The 16,292-nt window shown below is 41.5% G+C and overlaps 2 protein-coding genes across 5 annotated transcripts in view; one reads left to right on the top strand and one right to left on the bottom strand.

Moving 5' to 3' along the window:
* Positions 1-16,292, top strand: part of LOC143030569 (facilitated trehalose transporter Tret1-like) — a 459,285-nt gene that overhangs the window by 99,420 nt on the left and 343,573 nt on the right. The window lies entirely within an intron of this gene.
* The window catches only part of LOC143031003 (thymidylate synthase-like), a 53,651-nt gene that overhangs the window by 23,082 nt on the left and 14,277 nt on the right, over positions 1-16,292 (bottom strand). For 3 of the 4 annotated variants that reach the window (XM_076194332.1, XM_076194335.1, XM_076194333.1), the window contains exons 7-10: positions 11,374-11,444; positions 6,770-6,911; positions 4,004-4,074; positions 1,995-2,142 (exon numbers count right to left, since the gene is read on the bottom strand). In XM_076194332.1, the coding sequence (XP_076050447.1) occupies positions 1,995-2,142; positions 4,004-4,074; positions 6,770-6,911; positions 11,374-11,444 (432 nt within the window). The remainder of the gene's footprint in view (positions 1-1,994; positions 2,143-4,003; positions 4,075-6,769; positions 6,912-11,373; positions 11,445-16,292) is intronic. The other variant, XM_076194334.1, reaches the window with a different exon arrangement.

Raw genomic sequence — 16,292 nt, 5'->3', positions numbered from 1 at the left:
ATCATAATCATACCTATTTATGTCCGTTTGGTGACAGGCTTCATCATATCAGAGAGAAAAAAGTAGACTTTTTCGAGGTCAGGAATGAATTAACTGAATTTATATTGATTTCAATGGGAAATAGCGTTTCCATTTACAAGAATTTCTATTTATGCGGAGGTGTACAGAATGGATTCATCGCGTAGAGGTACCACTGTAGATGCATAAATATGTGGGACACCTTAGATGTTACAGCCCAAGATTAAACAATACAAGAGTTCAAATCTAAATATGATAATTGGAAATCAAGTATATACATTATGTTGGAACTGTGCATGAATTTGAGTCTTGGTATGAAAAAATTGCTCGCTGGCTGAGCGGGTTAGGGCATCGTTAATTGCGACAGAGGTTGAGATGATGGCAATTTGAATCCTGCTTGGGACGAGTTGAACTAAGGGCATGGTTCACTAAATTCCACGCTACAAAGTCCACTGCAAGGGGCACTGTCCTAGCCTTCCAATAGGGGGGAGTTTGTGACGTTAAACCAAATCAAATCATGAAAAAAAAAAAAAATAATAATAATAATAATAATAATAATAATAATAATAATAAAAATAAATAAATAAAGAATAGGAGACAGAACGCAACAAATGTTGCTTCTATCCTGTATACTACAATTAGGTAAATACAACACGCAGACTACTGCCCAAACTTTCTTCTCAGAGATTTATGGGACACAAAGACCACTACTAGCTACTGTGGGGTTGCAGGTTTCCAATCAATGAAACTCAAGGTAATAATTATCATCATCATCACTGATGTCTATTTTTTTTTTTTCTAAACATTTTTAAGGGGAAAGAAAGGGGGGGGGGTCACCCATTAAATGAAGTGGCCTTGCTGTGAATATGCTGTGTCTTGCTGCATTGCTTCTGACCAGGCAGTAGGCAGGAGACAGGGATGGTCCTTCATCCATGAGGAGCTAAGATGAGAGGGAGGAGAGGGTGGGTGTGGATGCGTGTCTTTGACTTGGCTACCTTCCTTATGAGGGGGGGGGTGGATCCTTGGTATACAGATAGAAACATGTTTGAGGTAAAGTGTCTGAGAAATATGACAAATGTCACATGAATGGAGAGAAGGAAATGTGGAGGTGAGGAAGAGAAGTGCGGTAGGACAGGGACTGTCAGATCAGGTAAATTCAAGACAAGGCGGTTTTGGATACGGAAAGAACAGAGAGGAAGACCAAGAACAAAATAGAGAGGAATCTATATGAATAAGGCATATCTGTTGAGCAGTGAAGTGAATGCATGTCGACCCCATCACTTTCAGTTCCTGTCTCTCCATAATTACTGGTTTAATTCAGTTCAACTGTTCCCTTCTATAATACTATATTTCTTCTTTCACTTTCCTTCACCAAATCTTCTGTAGCAAGTTAGTTATGTATCTGGATGGGGTGAATTAAACTGGGAAATAATTTTCTTCATTTCTTCTTTACTAATTCTATACAACGTTATTGTCTTAGAGGACTCCCACCTAGGATCCCCAATCCACTCACTAAGCCACCTCCGTTCTGACATCACTACTTAATTCATCCAATAATCTGGATTATTACAAACAAGTGCCTACCCCAAGGGCATGACTTTTCTCCCAAGTACCAATAATTTTTTTCTCCTTCTCCAATTAGAAAGACTGTTACATCATCTTAAGCAATACTGCTTACACAACCAATCTCAACATCGAAGTGGAATGGCTTTGTTTACATATTGTCACATCAGCATTAACATCTATGGCCTAGTGGTTGTTTATAAACTTTAAGACGGTGAGTGAGATTATGCAACTCCTTCGCTGCTTGTGTTTACCAAACATCTAACTCGTAAAAATCAATTTCTCGACACCTAGCCCTCTATCTACCTACTTGTCTACCTTCGCCTTATAATGCACAACTGATGCAATGAGTTTTGCTCTTATTGAGTGCAAATAAGTAAACATTCCCAGGTGAAGAACAAGGAGTCACTTACCATCTCTCAATGAAAACCTCATCTGAGCCCCAAATAAAGAGATGATGGTAGTCCCAGTACGGTCTTGTTTGCTTTTCTCGTCTCCAGTGTGCAGGATCTTGTGGACAAGCTCCAGGTACTGGTATTCTTCATGTTTTGTGCCCAATCTCTACAACAAGGAAACACAGAGTGAAATTGAAATCTTGTCTAGATTTCCTAGTCATAACTTGATATGGTTTGTCTGGAAACAAGAGTTGCACACAAAGAACAGTGGATTTTTTTTTTTTTTTTTTTTTACCAGTAACATTGTCCAACATCACAAAACAAGCTCCTTTACAGATACAGTATCTCAACCTGATTGGATGTCCTCCCTCTCCCCATTTGGATGCCCAGGGCCACTCCACTCCCCCTTTGGCCTCTCCCTCGGCTGCCAAGAGAATACAAAGAGCTGCAACCAAGTGAAGAGACTCGAGAGCATGTGACTCACAATCATTAACAGAGAGAAGAGTAAGAGGGAACTTAATACAGTCACTATCCGAGTTATGACGTACACGAGTTACGACCACCCGTACTTATGACCACGTCTAGCAGATGCCTATTATGAGTTTACTGTATATGTCTGGCAGCACAGCACATAACATAGTTGTGGTAGCCCGGCATCACGTAGGGCAGTTATGGCAGAGATGGAAAACTTGCTATACACATGGTTGGAAGATAATAGGCAAAGAAATGTGAAAGTGGTGTTGCAAGCAGTGCAAAGTAAAGCTGCAAGTTAATTTCGCATGTTAAAAGAATGTGCAGGTGAAGAATACACTTCACATGAATTCATAGCGAGTGCTGGGTGGTTTTGTCGCTTTCAAGAGCATTACCAGGTTCACCACATGTTATTGAAAGGTGAGGCTGCTAGCAGTGATGTGCCTGCAGCTAAGGCACTTGTGGAAGAGTTTGATAAATTAATTAAGGATGAAGGATATTTACATACTTGCGACCATGTTTCCTGGATCACCCAGTGTCGATACCACCCCTTCTCATGGGGAATCCCCCCTCCTGCCTCACCAGACCTACTGCCTAATCTTTCTCTCGACCGTACGCATAAAGAAAGTGTAGATGACGTACAACTAAGCACCAGTGAACTTAAATTTTTTGTTTTCTTTGTTTTTACAGGCATATTTTGCATTTTGCATTTTTGTAGTGAATTTGTATTTTTGGTCACTAATAAGAATACTCTATAATAAGTATTTTTTCTTTAACTTACCATATCATATTAACAACTAAGCAACTGAAAATGCTGTATACAAAGATAAATGTACTGTACCTATATCTCACATTTAAAATGGATTAAAATGGATGAGAAAGATAGATCTTAAAATACGCACATATTTAGAGTGCATATAACAACTGAAGAGTTAAGAAAAAATTATCAAAAGGAACCTACAATTTAAAAACCTTAAAAATGGTAAGCAAGGTTATATTTGATATGTGTGTGTGTGTGTATACAGGTATCGTATATACATACAGTACCTGTATATGTATACATACTGAAATACAGTACATTATTAAAACATTAAAAAACTAAGAAAAAATTATAAAAATGAAACTAAAATGCATAAAATTGATAAATAAACAGTAAACAGCTTGTATATAATAGTATTCAATAAAAAAAGTTATTTAAAAATGCAACAGGTTGATATCATGTATCCTAGAGTATAACCCTCGTGTCGGCCATTATGAATGGTGGGATGGGATCCGACTTACGACCAATCCAACTTACGACTGGTTGGTCGGAACCGATCTAGGTCATAACTCAGATAGTGACTGTATTGTTCAGGACTTTAAAAGGGGATAGGTAGAACTCACAGTTTTCATGGTTTGGGATAAGACAGAGATGAGGTTGGTACCATATTACGTATATGTCCAACATCACAAAACAGACCCCTTTACAGATACAGTACCGATTGATGATCCTATGTCATTTTTATTTATTGCCCACTGATGGTCTTGCAGAGCTGAAGTGAAGTGCAATGACTCACCTCAGAGCCACTGTCCGCAACCTGGCCACTGTCTCTCCTTTCTTTTGGAGGTAATGGTACTATTCTCCTGCCTATAATAAAGAGGGTAACTGTATTATCTATCTTATCATATATGGAAATAAGTATATATATTTTCTCTTTATAAGAGGATGTGGCCACCTAAAACCCTACACCCATTTCATCCAAGTTTAATGTAAGAAAAGAAAAAACATTGCCAAACACTGGAATATGCAATGGCGGTATGGTCTCTGCACGAGGTAAAGTATATGAACAAGACTAAGAAACAGTGGTATGCAAAGGTCTAGTGATGCCCAAGGCCAGTTCCTTGATTGCGTGCCCCAAAGACAGTCTAAGGCCTTGTAGTACCGAGAAACATTATGAGAAAGGAAAATATTTTGAACATCTAAACACAAATGAAACAAAAAATAAACACTATTATCTTTAAATATAATTCAACAAAGTTTATAATCCCCCCCCCCCCCAAATGAACTGATTGGATGCCCTCCTCCCCCTCCCCATTTGGATGCCCAGGGCCACTCCCCCTTTGGACTCTCCCTTGGCTGCCAAGAGAATACAAAGAGCTGCAACCAAGTGAAGAGACTAAGAGCATGGGCCCCAAAATCATTAACAGAAAGAAGAGTGAGAGGCAACTTGATATTGTTCAGGACATTAAAAGGGGATAGATAAAACTCACAGTTTTTGTGGTTTGGGATGAGACAGATGTGAGGTTATGGTAACATATTACAAATAAATAAATAAACAAATAAATCATGTTTGAAGGATGGCAAAAGAATTACAGCGTTCCATACTGATGCACTACCCCCTGAAATAACATATAAACTAATACAGAGATCTTAAACTCTATTGACGAGAACAGGATGGGCCCTTTGACATAAGCCTACCAGGGAACTGGAATTACACATTTCTATCGGACTGATCACTGACTTTGGCTCAGAACAGTGCTGGTGTGGCTTCCCTGTTGTGCCACCGACTTTGGCCGTTATAGCACTGTTAGAAACGTGTAATTCCAGTTCCCTGGTAGGCTTACCTCAAAAGAGCCATTTCTTTATACACTGGCCCTCGTTCTTCTCACATATTTAGGAGCAACACTCGTTGCATCCTGTCTCCTATTCACTATATTTTTTTTATCATAACTAGCCTCAAATTCATGTAGTTACAACTTAATCTATATCCTTGGTTTCCAATTATCATATTTAGATCTGAACCCGTGTACTGTTTGAGCATGGGCTATATCACCTTCTAAGCTATTCCAAGTATTCATTCATCTATATGGAAAATTGTATTTCTTCACATCCTGTAGACATGTGGCATGATAGTTTGAGGCAGGATCTCTCAAGAACTTCTTTCCTGCCCACTGCAATTACATAAATACACACTAGCTTTTTCCTGACAACAATTCACGATCTCTTCGTTGAGTGACTTACATACTGGAATGAAGGCCCTGGCTGGTTTCCTAAGGGCCACAGGTGTCCTGTACCACAAAACTCGGGTGGGGCATTAGATTGACTGATTTTTGGCTACAAATGTATATTCTGTCTGGTCAGTTTTGTTTGGTTCCTTGGAGTCATGGGTATACAATAACAGGAACCTGAAGTAAGGTACAGTTGCCTCCAGTTCTACTGAGTGGAAAACCTGTAGCTTACCAGTGGCTGGCAACAGTCTTCAGAACCTTCAACAGATCTCTCTGGGACTGTTTCTATGCCACGGGTTGTCAGCTCCCCATGTGTGGAAAAGTGAAAGAAATACATATGAAGAGATCTTGGACCCAGTCCAGAGAATGAGTGTCAGTTCCTTCAGATCTTAACAAATTGTTCACATGGTCGGTGAAATGGCAAATGAACTTCAATACCTCTAAGTGTAGTGTGTTAAATGTAGGGCAACACAACCCCAAAAATAGATACAGCTTAGATAACATGCTTTTAGAGAAAACTGAGTGTGAGAGAGACTTGGGAGTCCTAGCAAGTCCAGACCTTAAAACCAGGAAACAGTGCATTAGTGCAAGGAATAAAGCTAACAGAGCATTAGGTTTCATTGCTAGGATGGTAACGAATAGAAGTGCAGAGGTAATTATTAAACTATCTAGCGATAGTTAGGCCTATCCTTGACTATGAGGTACAGTTTTGGTCTCCGTCCTACAGAATGGACATCAATTCACTAGAATCAGTACACAGAAGAATGACCAAAATGATACATGGACTCAGAAATTTGCCATACGAAGAGAGGTTTAGGCACCTTAACTTACACTCTCTGGAAAGATGCAGAGTGCAGGATGATCTAATAGAGGAGTTCAAGTGGATCAAAGGCTTTAACAAGGGTGATGCAAACAAGGTCATCATATTAAAATAACAGGCAGGACTCGCAGTAATGGTTATAAACTGGACAAATTTAGATTTAAGAAGGAAATAGGCAAGAATTGGTTTACTAATAGGGTGGTCGATGAATGGAATAAACTTAGTAATCATGTAGTAAGTGCTGAAACTATCAGTTGCTTTAAGAAACGATGAGGCAACTTTATGGATGGGGGGATGACTATTGGTGATGGATATGGAGCTGCCTAGTGTAGGCCTTATGGTCTCTTGCAGTCTCCTTCATTCTTATGTTCTTATGACGGAGGATGCAGGGTTGATGGGTTGTGAAAATGGGCACCTTTGCTGTGCATCTTGTAGAACTACCATGTGCAGGCACCTGCCATTAGTCCCTAAAGCATGGGAGGTTGTGGAGGAAATTCTATACAAAAACACTCACCAATTATGAAAATCAACGTCTTCAGATCCATGGCCACTACCTTGTCTTTAACAGAGATCTTCTCACCCTCGTCATTGCCCAGACGAAGAATCGTGCGGATGAGATCCAGGTACTGGTCCTCTTCATTTGATGAACCCATACTCTGCAACAAAACAATTCAATCATTTATAATCTGTGGCCTAAGGATCCTACATATGCTAACACTATAGCAAGAAGAAAGTCTTAAATGCATAAGCCTCCTGTCAAGAACTTCGTGGAGGAACTGATACCACAATGCATGAGAAAATCAGTCAGTCAGCTGCCTTTGTTCTCTCCTGCACAAGAACTATGGGCCCTGAATACCCTGCAGCTGCCTCCAGGTTGTCTCATATGTCAAAGAACGAGATGGATACTTAACGAGGTGAGCTTATAAGGGTTTATCTATTCAACGTTTCATACCATAGACCTTCCACAGAGAGATTTTATTGGGAAAATGTTCATATAAGTGTCTGTGCCATTGTTTATCCTCAAGGTCTTCTAACCTTGTCCCCTGTGTCCACTGATGCAGCAGTCTTGCCTCGTCTCTGCTGGTCTCTACCCGTGTGATTTGGTCATCCCATCACTGCTGCTGTCTCTGTGCAATAACACCAATCCCTCAGTGGTCACCCTACGAGGATGAGGCCTTTATCGAAAGTACAATGTTTAGAGATGGATGGATGGGGTGAAAGGGGCATTACAAAAGAGAGGAATGTCTGTTGAGGAAGGACGGGAAAGGATGGGAGAGGACAGAAGATAGGGGTGAACGGAGAAGGGTCGTGTATGGATGATGCTGTGATGCATGAGGGGGAGTGGGTGGGAGATGGGGGTGAGGAAGTATGTATGAAAAAAAAATTGACACAGCATGAAGGGATTTCTCCCTGTCTTCTCCTTTTCTGCATGAGGGGATGGAGAGGGGGGGGGTTGCCGAATTAATGAACCGGCCTTGCTGTGGATGTGCTGTATCTTGCGACACTGCTTCTGACCCAGGGCAGTGGACAGGATGCAGGGATGACCTGTCATCCAGGAGGTGCCAAGATAAGAGGGAGGGAGGGGGGTGGAGGGGAGTGGAATATGTCGGCAATGGAATGGGTGGGAGTGGTTTCTATGCCTTTTTCTTTTTGGCTACCCCCTGTGTAAGGGGGAAAAAAGACTTTGGTATGTGTATGTACAATGTTTTGTTTGTTTCATATTTTTCAAGGACATAGACACAGAATACAACCTCTTAAGCTATTTAAGTATTCTACATCTACATACACATACCAAGGCTTTTTCCCCCTTACAAGGGAGGTAGCCAAAAAGGAAAAGGCATAAAATAATTTCCACCCATTCCAACCCTAAATACACTCCACACCCCTCCACCCTCCCTCTCATCTTAGCACCTCCTGGATGACAGGTCATCCCTGCACCTTGTCCACTGCCCTGGGTCAGAAGCAGTGTTGCAAGACACAGCACATCCACAGCAAGGCCGCTTCATTAAATTGGCGACCCCCCCCCTCTCCGTCCCCCCATGCATAAAAGGAGAAGATGGGGAGAAATCCCTTTGGGCTGCATCAAATTTTGCACACACATACTACCTCACCCCTCATCCCCCCACCCATTCCACCTCATGCATCACAACATCATCCATATACAACCATTCACCATTCACCCGTCTTCTGTCCTCTCCCGTCCTTCCTCAACAGACATTCCCCTCTTCCCCAAAGCCCCCTTCACCCCATCCATCCATCTCATCCTAGGATGTCCCCTCATGTTCACTCCCTCCACATCTGCCTTCCATACCTCTTTTACTAGTCTTTCTTCACTCATTCTTTCCATGTGTCCAAACCATCCTAATACTCTTTCATCAACCCTATCTCCCAACTCCCTTTCCACCCCTGCTCTTCTCCTCACCTCCTCATTTCTCACTCTATCTAGCCTAGTAACCCCCATCATACTTCTCAGACAACTCATCTCAAACACATTCAAACTCCTTCTCTCTTCCTCTCTTATGTTCCATGTTTCTGCCCCATACAGTGCTGTTGGTACAATCACTCCTTCATACAGTCTCCTCTTAGCATCCATTCCCAAATGTCTATTCCTCATTACACTCTTCAATCCACCAAGGTATTTACTCGCTTCTCTCAATCCACATTCTACCTCCACCTTCATTCCACCTTTTCCTGCCACATTTGCACCCAAATATCTAAAACTATCCACTTCCTCCAGTCGCTATCCCTTAATGCTCACTTCCAGTCTACTGCCACTTTCATCCCTTGTATATCTCATCACCTTACTTTTACCTACATTTATCTTTAGCTTTCTTCTATCACATACTCTCCCAAACTCTGGAACCAACTTCCTCAGACCTTCCTCCAATCCTGCCACAAGCGCAGTGTCGTCCGCAAACAACAGCTGGCTTACCTTCCACTTTTCTCCATTTTCTTTAAGCATCTTTGCCACAATAACAAGCAGCCAATACACCAGACGGAAAGATGGGATGAGTATTTTAAGGAGTTGCTAAATGTGAAGGAGGATAGGGAGGGAAAAATAATTGCAGTGGGAAATGCTAAGAAAATGACCATGATGAGTGTGGAAAATGGAGGAGAAATAAGGAAGGATGAAGTGAAGGCAGTTGTTAAGATGATGAAAGCAGGTAAGGCACCTGGTCTGGATAGATGCCATGCAGAATGTCTAAAAAAAGGAGGTACAGTGATGGTGGACTGGCTGGTGAGGTTATTTAATGTTAGCTGGGGAGAGGGTAGAGGTCCGGAGGACTGGTGGAGTGCCTGTATAGTTCCACTTTACAAGGAAAAAGGAGACAAGTATGAGTGTAGTAGTTTCAGAAGGATTAGCTTGTTGAGTGTAGTTGAGAAGGCTTATGGATCTTGATCGAGAGGATTAGGAGAGGAACAGAGGGAGTAATTGGTGAGGAACAGTGTGGGTTTAAGACGGGTAGAGGCTGTGTAGATGTGATTTTTGTGGTAGGACAGATATGTGAAAAAGAGATAGGAAAGGTGAAGGATGTTTTGGGGGCTTTTATGAAACTGGAAAAGGCTTACGACAGGACAGACAGAAAGGCACTATGGGAGGTTTTGCGGATATACGGGATAAGAGGAAAGCTGTTAAGAGCAGTCAAGAGTTTTTACGAGAGTAGAAGAGCATGTGTTAGGATTAGAAATGGAGAGAGTGGTTTGAGGTAAAGGTGGGATTTCGTCAGGGATGCGTTATGTCACCCTGGTTGTTCAACTTGTACATAGATGGGGTAGTGCGAGAGGTAAATACAAGGGTGGTGGGTCAGGGATTGGAGATGGTTAAAGAAAATGGAGAAAAGTGGAAGGTGAGCCAGCTGTTGTTTGCAGACAACACTGTGCTTGAAGCAGGATCAGAGGAGGGATTGAGGAAGGTGGTGACAGAGTTTGGGAGAGTGTGTGAAAGAAGAAAGCTGAAGATAAATGTGGGTAAAAGTAAGGTGATGAGAGTTGTACAAGGGGTTAAAGTGGCAGCAGATTGGAAGTGAGCATTAAGGGAGAGCGACTGAAGGAAGTGGATAGTTTTAGATACTTGAGTGCAAATGTGGCAGGAAAAGGTGGAGTGAAGGTGGAGGTAGAATGTCGATTGAGAGAAGTGAGTAAATGCCTTGGTGCATTAAAAACTGTAATGAGGAATAGATATTTGGGAATTGAGGCTAAGAGGAGACTGTATGAAGGAGTGATTGTGCCAACAGCACTGTATGGGGCAGAAACATGGAACATAAGAGAGAAGGAGTTTGAATGTGTTTGAGATGAGGTGTCTGAGAAGTATGATGGGGGTTACTAGGCTAGATAGAGTGAGAAATGAGGGAGTGAGGAGGAGAACAGGGGTGGAAAGGGAGTTGGGAGATAGGATTAATGAAAGAGTATTAGGATGGTTTGGACACATGGAAAGAATGCGTGAAGAAACACTAGTAAAAGAGGTGTGGAAGGTAGATCTGGAAGGAGTGAATATGAGGTGGCGACCCAGGATGAGATGGGTGGATGTGGTTAATGGGGCTTTGAAGAAGAGGGGGATGTCTGTTGAGGAAAGATGGGAGAGGACAGAAGACAGGGGTGAATGGAGAATGGTTGTATATGGATGATGTTGTGATGCTTGCTGTGGAATTGATGGGGATGGGGGGTGAGGGAGTATGTGTGAGCAAAATTTGATGCAGCCTGAAGGGATTTCTCCCTGTCTTCTCCTTTTATGCATGGGGGGACGGAGAGGGGGGGTTGCTGATTTAATGAAGCGGCCTTGCTATGGATGTGCTGTGTCTTGCGACATTGCCTCTGACCCAGGGTGGTGGACAAGGTGCAGGGATGACCTGTCATCCAGGAGGTGCTAAGATAATAGGGAGGGTGGAGGGGAGTGGAGTGTATTTAGGGTCGGAATGGGTGGGAATGATTTTGTGCCTTTTTCTTTTTGGCTACCTCCCTTGAAAGGGGGAAAGGGCCTTGGTATATGTATGTATGTATGTATGTATGTATATATATATATATATATATATAATATATATATATATATATATATATATATATATATAAAACATAGGAAAGAAAGACAACTCAATATATATAGATAAAAAGACAACTCACCTCTGAATCATTGCTCGTGTCCTGGATGTTGTTCTCTGTAGGGATTGGGGGTGACAGTATCATTCCTTCATCTACAAAAGATAAAAATTCAATACCAGAAATTTATCATGTTCATGTGATACTGAGGAACTGTCTATGCCTAATATAATCAATCAGTGGAAGCAGATGCATGCCGGTGCATTACCCCACACACTGTTTGACCAGCTCACCTTAAGAACATAAGAAGAACATAAAAATGAAGGAGACTGCAAGAGACCATAAGGCCTACACTAGGTAGCTCCCACCCCAAACAACTTCCTGCATGCTCGATCAACTCCCCCATTATGGTTGATCTCCGCCAAGACCACCCAGTGAGCAGGGTCATCCCCAGGGAGACGGTACACAATCATGTAATCCGAGTTCGTGTTTTAATATCTGACAGGTAGCAGTTGCTTGTTACACACATTGCCATATTGGCAATACCCCATAATTCTCTGTAACGACTTGATTATTCAGTTTACCATCATGAAAACTCCCTCCTATCAGGAGACAAAGATTGCATCCCTTACAGAGGACTTTGTGGTGTGAAATATAATAAACCACGCCCTTGGTTCAACCTGCCAGTGGCAGGACTTGAACCGCCACCACCTCGATCTCCGTTATAGTGCCCTTTTGTGCCAAAAGTACTCAAATTGCCTCCTCAGATCTCCTTTCTTTGTCCATGTCTTACGGTCATACAAAGAGACAGGGATCACTAGTCTTGAAGATATGGATTTTAGTCCCTCTACTCTGATTCAGACAATGCCAAATACATCCATAACTCATTCCAACAAGTGTCACCAGCCACCCATTCATACACTTTCTTTAAATCCATGACAGCCCAAAATTCTACATACGACAGGCTCTTCCCCCTTATAAGTGTGTGTGTGTGTGTGTGTGTGTGTGTGTGTGTGTGTGTGTGTGTGTGTGTGTGTGTGTGTAGGGTAAGGGGTTGGAGCTATGCTCATGGGGTCCCACCTCTTTTCCTTCATTTGTCAAACCCTGCCTTGAATTCTTTTAATGTTGACTTGGGTTAGATTTTCATCCAACTTATTCCACAGTTTTACACTTCTATTTGTGTATTTACCTAATTGTAATTTACACGAAAGGAGCAATGCTTCTTGGGTCCTGTCTCCTATTCTCTAATTTTCTAGCATACCTAGATAGACTCAAATTCATGTACAGTTCGAACTTAATCTATATCTCTGGTTTCCACTTATCGTATTTAGATTTGAACTCACATATTGTTCGAGCTTGGGCTATATGACCTTCTAAGCTATTTCACATACTTATACATCTATATGGAAAACTGTATTTCTTCACCTACTTTTGACATGTGATCTTTCTTAATTTACTTCCATGACCTCATAAAGCTCTCCCATCTTTAATCAGATCATTTCTATCAATAAAATCTATCTCCTTTAGTAACCTGAACACTAATCATGTCACCTCTTTCTCTTCAATCTTTCAAGGTTGGCAGACTCAATACCTTTAGTCTTTCCTCGTATGGTTTATCTGTTCGGCTGGGGACCAGTTTGGTTGGTGCTCTTTGTATTTTCTCAATCTTGCTCATGTCCTTCACTTTGTGTTGGAACCACACTACTGATGTATCAGGGTTTCGATGAGATTTTTTTTCATCATCTCTTCATCCATAAAATGGAACGCCACTTTAATCTTCTGCAGTAGTCCATATGTTTCTCCCACAATCCTGCTGATTTGTATGTATTTACCTAGTTGTACCTTACAGGAAGGGGAGCTACGCTCGTTGGAGTCCCATCTCTGTATCTTGCCATATCTAATTTGCTCTTAAATTCTTGTATTGTTTTTGCACACACTATTGTTTCATCTAGTATATTTCATACTGCACTCGCAAACTTGTCATATAAGGAGAGATTGGCTAAACTAGATTTACCGACTCTGGAGCAAAGAAGAGAGAGAGGTACTGACCATCTACAGAATCATGAAAGGCACATAAATACTTGATAGCGAGGACTTGCTAAACTGGGACAGGAGAAGCACAAGAGGAGGACATGGAAAGAAAATAAAAAAAACACAACTACAGAAGAGATCTGAAGAAAAACAGTTTTCCACATAAGAGTGGTAGACACTTGGAACAAACTGGACAAGGAAATAGTGTGTGCAAAAACCATTCATGAGTTTAAAAGCAAACTAGACACTGTGAGATACAAAGGCGGGACACCACGAGGATAGCTCCCCTTCCCGCAAAATACAACTCGGTAAATACATCCACCATTCCATGGGGGAAAGCTGTTCTTTTTCAGGTTTCTTCTATACAGCACTGTATGGGGCAGAAACATGGAACATAAGAGAGGAAGAGAGAAGGAGTTTGAATGTGTTTGAGATGAGGTGTCTGAGAAGTATGATGGGGGTTACTAGGCTGGATAGAGTGAGAAATGAGGAGGTGAGGAGGAGAACAGGGGTGGAAAGGGGGTTGGGAGATAGGGTTGATGAAAGAGTATTAGGATGGCTTGGACACATGGAAAGAATGAGTGAAGAAAGACTAGTAAAAGAGGTATGGAAGGCAGATGTGGAGGGAGTGAACATGAAGGGACATCCTAGGATGAGGTGGATGGATGGAGTGAAGGGGGCTTTGGGGAAGAAGGGGAATGTCTGTTGAGGAAGGACGGGAGAGGACAGAAGACGGGTGAATGGAGAATGGTTGTATATGGATGATGATGTGATGCATGAGGTGAAATGGACGGGGGGATGGGGGGTGAGGTAGTATGTGTGAGCAAATTTTGATGTAGCCCGAAGGGATTTCTCCCTGTCTTCTCCTTTATGCACGGGGGGACGGAGAGGGGGGGGTCGCCAATTTAATGAAGTGCCCTTGCTGTGCATGTGCTGTGTCTTGCGACACTGCTTCTGACCCAGGGCAGTGGACAAGGTGCAGGGATGACCCGTCATCCAGGAGGTGCTAAGATGAGAGGGAGGGTGGAGGGGTGTGGAGTGTTTTCAGGGATGGAATGGGTGGGAATGATTTTATGCCTTTTCCTTTTTGGCTACCTCCCTTGTAAGGGGGAAAAGCCTTGGTATATGTACATATGTTCTATAACTGTTCTTTTTGAAATTCCTTCCATGTCCTCTTATGTTTCTCTTATCCCAATTAAGTAAGTCTTCTCTATCAAGGACTTCTATACCTCTCATAATTCTGTAGATGGTCAACAAGTCACCTTTCTCTTCTTTGTTCCAGAGTTGGTAATTCTAGCTTTGACCATCTGTCTTCATATGACAGTTTAGATGATGTTGGGGCCCTCTTTGTAGTTGCTCTCTGGATTCTTTCAATCTTCCTTATATTCTTTTTGGTACTGGGTGACCATAGCTGCTGTGTACTCCAATCTTGGCCTTATCAGTGTGACTAGTATTTTCTTTACCATTTCTTCATCCAAGTAAAAACCACTTTTATTTATCTTAGCAAGTTGTAGGTTTCACCGACAATTTTGTTTATATGTTTGTCAGGGGACATATCCTTTGTGATGATTACCCCCAGGTCTTTTTCAGATCCCACTTTCTTTGCTTCCTTTGCACTAATTTTATATTGTCCTGATATGTTTTTTTTTCCCTCAAATTACATTAATTTAAATTTCTTAATGTTGAAGTCCACTTCCCACTTCTGACTCCATTCCCAAACTCTGTTCAGATCTCTCTGCAGGGAGCCACAGTCAGTTTCAGTACTCTAACAGTTTTGTGTCATCTACAAAGAAGCTCATGCAACATTCCACACCTTTGTCCCTGTCATTCACATAAATAGCAAACATTATTGGAGCCAATACTGATCCTTGTGGAACTCCACTAATTACAGTACCTCTTCCAAACAAAGGATTACAAAGGCGGAGCATGCCGACAGGAGAACTTTTGGTCCATATCTAGGTCGGATGCGAAAAAAATCATAATAATAAAATGATAAATAAAAACTATAATAATGTAAATAACAAAAAATACATAAATAAATGCATAGGTATAGTTAAATAATAAACAAACAGGTAAATAGTAAATAATAATAAATTGACATATAACTAATAATAAATGAAAATTAAACAGACAAATGATAACAAAACTATTATCTCTGAGCTTTTATCGCCTTCATTTTCCTTCCATGCAGAAAGTCCTCCATCCATGTCAGTAGTTTACCTTGTATCCTTCCCGAGGTTTCCAGTTTTCTTAATATCTTTTTTTGTGTGGGACTTTATAATTTTTTTTTTGTAAATCTAGGAAAGTGCAATCGGTCCACCCATCTCTTTCCTGTATCATATCTAGTAGTCTTGAGTAAAAACAGATCAAATTTGTGGCACATGATCTACCCTGCCTAAATCAGAATTGTCTCACATTTAGTATATTGTTTCCTCCAGATGTTTTATCCATCTACTTTTCATAACTTTTTCACAAATTTTGGTTACTGTGCTTGTAAGGGAAACCGGTCTGTAACTTGTTGGGTCTTCCTTATTTCCTCCTTTATAAATAGGTACGATATCAGCATTTTTCCAGTCTTCTGATATATTTCCTTCGAGTGAACAACTTATTGTGTTATATAATTTGTCTATTAGTTCTTCTTTACATTCTTTTAATATCCAGTTTGCTGTTCCATCTGGACCGTGCAATTTTCTGACATCTTGGTTCATCATGGATGAGATGGATGGATGGGGTGAAGGGGGCTTTGGGGAAGAGGGGAATGTCTGTTGAGGAAGGAAGTGAAAGGACAGAAGACAGGGGTGAATGGAGAATGGTTGTATATGATGTGATGTATGAGGTGGAATTGGTGGGGGTGAGGTAGTACATGTGGGAAAATTTTGACGCAGCCCGAAGGGATTTCTCCCCGACTTCTTTTCTGCATGAGGGGACGGAGAAGAGGGGGTTGCCGATTTAATGAAGTGGCCTTGCTGTGG

Source organism: Oratosquilla oratoria, chromosome 12 (assembly GCF_046742065.1).
Source record: "Oratosquilla oratoria isolate Oo_2021 chromosome 12, ASM4674206v1, whole genome shotgun sequence".
NCBI lineage: Eukaryota > Metazoa > Arthropoda > Malacostraca > Stomatopoda > Squillidae > Oratosquilla > Oratosquilla oratoria.
This window is presented reverse-complemented; position numbering and strand designations above follow the sequence as displayed.